Below are 5,698 nucleotides of genomic sequence, written 5' to 3' on the forward strand. Positions count from 1 at the left end.
AAGAAAAAATTACCAGGACTTGAGGTATCTGTCATCGACTGTGTCTGATTAGGTGGCATCCAGCTGCCTGAAGGATGAGGGGACTCTGTGATAGAAGTATTCAACATTGAAGACATGTCTAAACTGTCATCATATGATAAGTCTGTGTATTCTTCATTTTGCTCTACAGGCTCTTCTTTAGGATTCAGCATTGCTTTATTAATAACTTCTGAACTGGATTCTTCAGTGAACTTTCTTTTGACAGGTGTTGGTTCAGGTGATTTAACCAGTCTTGGAGACTCACTGGGATGAGATGAGTATGAAGAATGTGGACTCTCTGTTGATCTTGATTGTACATGTTTGATAATCTTTTTAGAAGGTTTGTGATGTCTTTCAGCAGGTCTTGTTTCTATATGTTCAGTTGTCATTCTTTCCAAAAAACCATTTGAGCCCTCCAATTAAAACCAGATTAGTATTACATGCCTAACAAGCACAAATACAAAAATACTTACAGTGTCAGTGAGACCCTTTACTTTTAAAGTCTCTGCAACTCTCATAAATATAGGAATTTCTTCTTGGCTGACACTCACCTCTCCATAGTACATAAACTGTAATAGATTTTTTAATGCACTATAGTTTACATCTTGCAATATTACAATGGGATGTTTGCAAGGGTTTACTCTGAATAATTCTTTAAAATAAGGACTACACACAGATAGAATGGTCTTGTGGGCTTTCAAGTACTGCCCTTCTGCTGCCAAAGTAACATCAACCAGATCTTCATCTTGTAATAACGAATGAAATCCGGCACTTAAATTACTGTGAAAATTATTCCACGATAAAGAAAATTGTTCACTCTCCATTTTTTATACCAGAATAAGAGTCTTATTTAAAACTGTATCTTCTTTAGCCTTTCTTTCTTGCAGGGCTTCTCAATTTATGCACTATTATTCTTGTGGATTGTATATTTATTTACCATTAATGATAAATGGTTAAAATAATAAAAAAGATAACAATTTTGCATAAAATTAGAAACAAACTCCTGATATTAATTGGATCGGTTCAGATGTCACTGTCTATGGATGTCACTGGATGTCACCCACCATTTCTTTTTTTTTTTGTTTGTCAGAAATCATAGAAATGTACTCAAAATCTATTTAGCCATTTTCTTTTGTTGTTGTTTCAGCATTCGAATTCAAATTTAAGTTTTCATAAATTTGTAACACACCTCTTAATTTTTCCATCAATTTAAAAGCCGAGTTAATTATTTAAAAGAATCTTTAAAAATGCAGACACTTTTAAAATTTAATGACTACTTTTTAGAATTGGTTTGAAGAAGCCCTAATAGATGTAAGTGTTCAGTGAGTACTGTTTATCTTAGATTCTTATAATGTAAAATACTTTTAAATCCATTAGGCTAATAACATGATAAGCAAAAGGAAATTAACAATCAATAGTTCTCTCAATGAGTGGTCAGTAATTAAAATAATTAATCCAAAGGTTATATAAACAAGGTAAACAGCTCTTCCATACATTACACATGCAAATTAAACATGTCCTCACATTGGGAAGATTTTTTCGCCTCACACTTGCCCCCTTCAGATTTTGAGGATAATAGAACATTATTAAAGGAATTCTGTGAGAGACACAATCAAGATAATCAACAAATCATCTTGATAACAGTAAGAATGTGCTCCAAAACTTTTTGATGTTAGGTTTTAGTGCACCTTTAATACCACTTGTTATTTTTTCAGTCTGGGGGAACCACAGTTCCTTTGGAACATAACACAGTAAGATTTGTAGACAATTTCAGTGCAGGTACAAGGGGGGCTGCTTCAGCAGAATATTTCTTGGATCATGATTGTGTAGTTATATTCCTTCACCGGCATAAATCACTAGAGCCATTTACAAGGCATTTTACTGGTCTACAATTCATGGATATGCTCGAGTTGCAAGAGGATGGACAGAACACCACAATTACAGGTTTGCTAACAGCAAACTGAATTAGAATGTTTGTTATTTTGTCTCCTTCCTCAGTCAAGCCTGACAGTGTAGATGTGGTGGCCCCCATTTTGAAGAGGTATAAGGCAAGTCATGATACAGGCAAAATTTTGTATGTGAATTTTACAACACTCTCAGATTATTTTTGGCTATTGAGGGCAGCGTGTGAGTGCCTGGCAGATTATGGAGCAAGAGCCATTCTATATTTGGCTGCTGCAGTCTCTGATTTTTATATTCCTTCAAGTGAAATGGTGAGGAGAGTCAACACAGAGAAATTTAGTAATATCCATTTATTTATTACTTGCATTTTAGCCTACACACAAAATGCAGTCAGAAGCTGGTGCACCAACAATATCTTTAAAGCTTGTACCTAAGCTTTTGGCACCTTTAGTTAACTTATGGATTCCTCAAGCATTTGTGGTCTCTTTTAAATTAGAAACTGATGAAAACCTTTTGATTACCAAATGCAGGGATGCACTTAAAAAATATAAACACAAAGTAAACAACTTTATAGTCTATAAATTCAAGAGTATCCAAGTGTATATTAGTTTTTTGTTTCACCTCTTCAAACTACATGTTTTCTTTCCTCACCTTAGAATGTTTGTTTTGTTTCATCTCTTTAGAATATTTGTTTTGTTTCATTTTCTTGTAATGTCTGCTATGTTTTTCTCCTTTGTAGAATGTTTGTGTTGTTTCATCCTCTTAGAATACCTATTTTGTTTCATCTATTTATGTGTTGTTTCCTCTGTTTAAAACGTTTTTCTTTCACCACTTTAAAGTGAGTTTGTTTTGTTTCACTTGTTTATAATGTTTGTTTTGTTTCACCTGATTAGAATGTTTGTTTTCCTTCCCTACTTTGGAATGCTTGTTTTGTTTCACCTGCTTAGAATGCTTGTCTGATTTCATCTCTTTAGAATGTCTATTTTGTTTGGGAACATATCTAAAAGTTTTTGTTTCTTTTTCAGTTAGTGATTGGAAATATATTACAAACAAGAAGAAACAAAGTTGTCTTTGTATCACCAGAAAACAGTTATGAAATCTCATTAACTAGAGAACAAGTTTTAAATGGTATGGAAATAGAAAGTCAAATAGTCTCTAATGTGATAAGCTGCCATTCCCACTTTTTAAAAACAAACTATTGATGTTTTAGAGAAGAAAAAAGTCTCTTACAATAGCTAAATTTTTGGCATTGGGTTTTTTAATCAGAAATAAATGTATTTTTTTAAAGTGTATGCAGGGTGTACAATTCAAATATCATTTTATAAACTTGTATAGATTAATTTTTAATTTAGTGGAAAATATAGGACTGAGGTAAAACTTTAAGCTGTTTTTTTTCACAGAGAAATACTTGTGAGATTAAAAAAAGGAAACTAACTTAAACGTCTTACAAAAAAAAGTGTAATAAAATTACAGATTATTACTACTACAGTAAATATATTTTAAATAAACTAGCTGTAACTAAACAATATACAACAAATTAGTATTTGGGAGCAGGACTTTCCAGCTTGGAATAGTCAATATTTGGGGAGTAGAACTGAAATTAAAAATTACGTTACACTAACACAAGCTGGACAAAAATTCCATGAAATACCTTATACTGTTTTGCTGCATATGCTTCATTGGAAAGCCTTTCACTCTTGTTTACCCAGCCTACATCGGGATTACGTAGAGCTAATCTTAAGGTGTAGAAAACAGCCCCAGCACAACCAACTCCAACGCATGCATAAAGGGGGATAAGCTAGAAGAGATTTTTGTTGCAATATACATTAATCAACTAAGTAATTGAACTAGAACTTACTGCTTTGTGTTTTTTAAGACTGGACAAGCTCATTCCCTGCATTTTGTTGCTTTTATTGTTACTATTTGTTGAATGACCTTTTGCGTAATACAGTTCTCTTCTTTTTGTTCCTCCAAACGTCAAATATCATTGCAACCAACACTACAGAACATTTAACTAATAAACTACCAACTGTGTCGATAACCGCGAAATTTTAAAATTCTCAACTAAATATAAATTGTACCTATTAGTTTTTGGAATAAAATTGTTTAAAATGCGTAGATCTTTTAATTTTATTAATAAATGTTATTACAAAACAGACTATGCTTTTTGGTTACTTTGTTTGAAAAAATAATAATATACAACATAATGTGGATAATATTCATTATCGTAATATTTCACATAGGTATTTCCTACTGTATCACTTGTGGTGTCAAACTCAGTTGCTGGCAATTTGCAAGGTTTATGCACTGTTTCAACGTATTTCACTAAAACACTAGCTACTATTAGTGCTCTCTTAAAACCATTCGATTTATTTGACCGTTCCTGGGCATAAACTGGATAGGGAGAAAAACTAACACCTTCCCCAAATTTAGCCCTACTGACAAGTCTCCGATCAAAATTTTCAGTCACTATACTATAAACGTTTTCTTCAGCAGTTACATGATATTGCTGCATAACCAACAAAGACTGACGAGTTTCATACTCTGCTTGTTTAAGAAGAAACTGTAGGTAAAGATATGGATTTTGAACTCTGGTTATTTTAGTTATGGGATGACTAAAATCATCTAAACAAGAGAGAATCCGTCTATATTCTTCAGAATCTGGAGAAAGCTGAACTTCTATAACTTCCGGATCTATTTCTGTCCAGGTTTTTGGAAAAAACCGTTCAAACTGATCATAAATCATCTTCAATAACTTCTATAACTAAAAATTAATATATCAAACACTAACACTCTAACAGACTCTGAAAAAGTTAAATAAAATTCATTGTTTTCTTTTTTAAATATCACTTACCTATAAGACCTAAGTAAATAACTTTCTGTGTCTAGAATACCAAATGTAGACAATAATTTAATAAACTGCCCTTAAAAATCAATCAAAATAATAAAGGGATTGTTTTTATGCAATTAATTAGCGATATATTAATTAACCAGCAAGCACACTAACATAACAATACAACTCATGTATGTTTTCACTAGTATACCACGAAAAACACGTAAGTAATACAGTATTATGAACACTTTATACCATATTTACTGAATTGTTAATAAATTAATTAAAGAAGTGATTGTTTGTGGCATTAAACAATTCAATATGGTGGTTTCAGAAGTAATATGTATGGGATTCCCTCTAATCAAGGGACGTTCTACATATAGGCAACCAACATTACTCCGAAGGTTATTTTAGTCCACTAAAGAAAGAACTGCCACCAAAATTTAATTACTAAACGATTTCCAAACAAATACTAATTAAATTACATAATATTAGACGATTTTAAATACCTGATACAATAAAAAAATAAAACTGTAGTTTAATTTTCATATTGTATAAGCAATTTTGCGCACATTACTTGAAGAAAGTTTAGTATGCAGTTTAACAAATTACGAATTTACAATAAAACGAAGTTGCAATTAGTTCGAAAACAATTTAAAGTCTTAATTATGTACTAGTAATTGTGAATAGTATAATCATTGGACTATAAAATTGCATTTCTATAAATAGAAATTCGTTTCGGTTGAAGACGTTAAAAGGACTAAAACAGCACGTATCCTTCCGAAAGAGAATGATGGGCAGGAGCAGGATTCAATTTGGAGCGTAGATTTTTCGCGTCCAATTCGTATCACTCACTCGTCTGTAAACAATCGACATATCAACTCATCTGGACTGATAAAAAGTATTTTATTGACTTAAGAAGATCCTTGTTTTTAGTTTAGTTAG

The 5,698-nt window shown here is 31.9% G+C and overlaps 3 protein-coding genes across 4 annotated transcripts; 1 reads left to right on the forward strand and 2 right to left on the reverse strand.

Annotated features, from left to right (window-relative positions):
- Positions 1-13: 13 nt before the first annotated feature.
- On the reverse strand, positions 14-1,072 carry LOC108743596 (broad-complex core protein isoforms 1/2/3/4/5-like; the record flags this gene model as incomplete). Its single annotated transcript, XM_018479171.2, has 2 exons — positions 492-1,072; positions 14-431 (listed from the first exon to the last, which is right to left on the reverse strand). Coding segments are annotated over exons 1-2 (769 nt in total), but the record flags the coding sequence as incomplete, so codon positions are not given.
- An 82-nt stretch (positions 1,073-1,154) lies between these two features.
- On the forward strand, positions 1,155-3,297 carry LOC108743595 (phosphopantothenate--cysteine ligase). 2 transcript variants are annotated; one of them, XM_018479170.2, is made up of 6 exons: positions 1,155-1,329; positions 1,396-1,661; positions 1,734-1,962; positions 2,017-2,231; positions 2,293-2,478; positions 2,946-3,122. In XM_018479170.2, exons 2-6 carry the CDS (start codon positions 1,533-1,535, stop codon positions 3,120-3,122), a joined length of 936 nt encoding a protein of 311 aa, XP_018334672.1. In that variant the 5' UTR covers positions 1,155-1,329; positions 1,396-1,532. The 2 variants fall into 2 exon arrangements, with proteins under 2 accessions (XP_018334672.1, XP_018334671.1); XM_018479169.2 differs by lacking the exon at positions 1,155-1,329 and having other exon boundaries at positions 1,533-1,661; positions 2,946-3,297.
- Positions 3,298-3,394: 97 nt separating this feature from the next.
- Positions 3,395-3,894, reverse strand: LOC108743597 (cytochrome c oxidase subunit NDUFA4). The gene is made up of 3 exons (XM_018479172.2): positions 3,779-3,894; positions 3,572-3,718; positions 3,395-3,514 (listed from the first exon to the last, which is right to left on the reverse strand). The coding sequence occupies exons 1-3, from the start codon at positions 3,818-3,820 to the stop codon at positions 3,458-3,460; spliced, it is 246 nt and encodes an 81-aa protein (XP_018334674.1). The 5' UTR covers positions 3,821-3,894; the 3' UTR covers positions 3,395-3,457.
- Positions 3,895-5,698: the final 1,804 nt, after the last annotated feature.

Source organism: Agrilus planipennis, unplaced genomic scaffold (assembly GCF_000699045.2).
Source record: "Agrilus planipennis isolate EAB-ADULT unplaced genomic scaffold, Apla_2.0 scaffold1149, whole genome shotgun sequence".
NCBI classification, from domain to species: Eukaryota; Metazoa; Arthropoda; class Insecta; order Coleoptera; family Buprestidae; genus Agrilus; species Agrilus planipennis.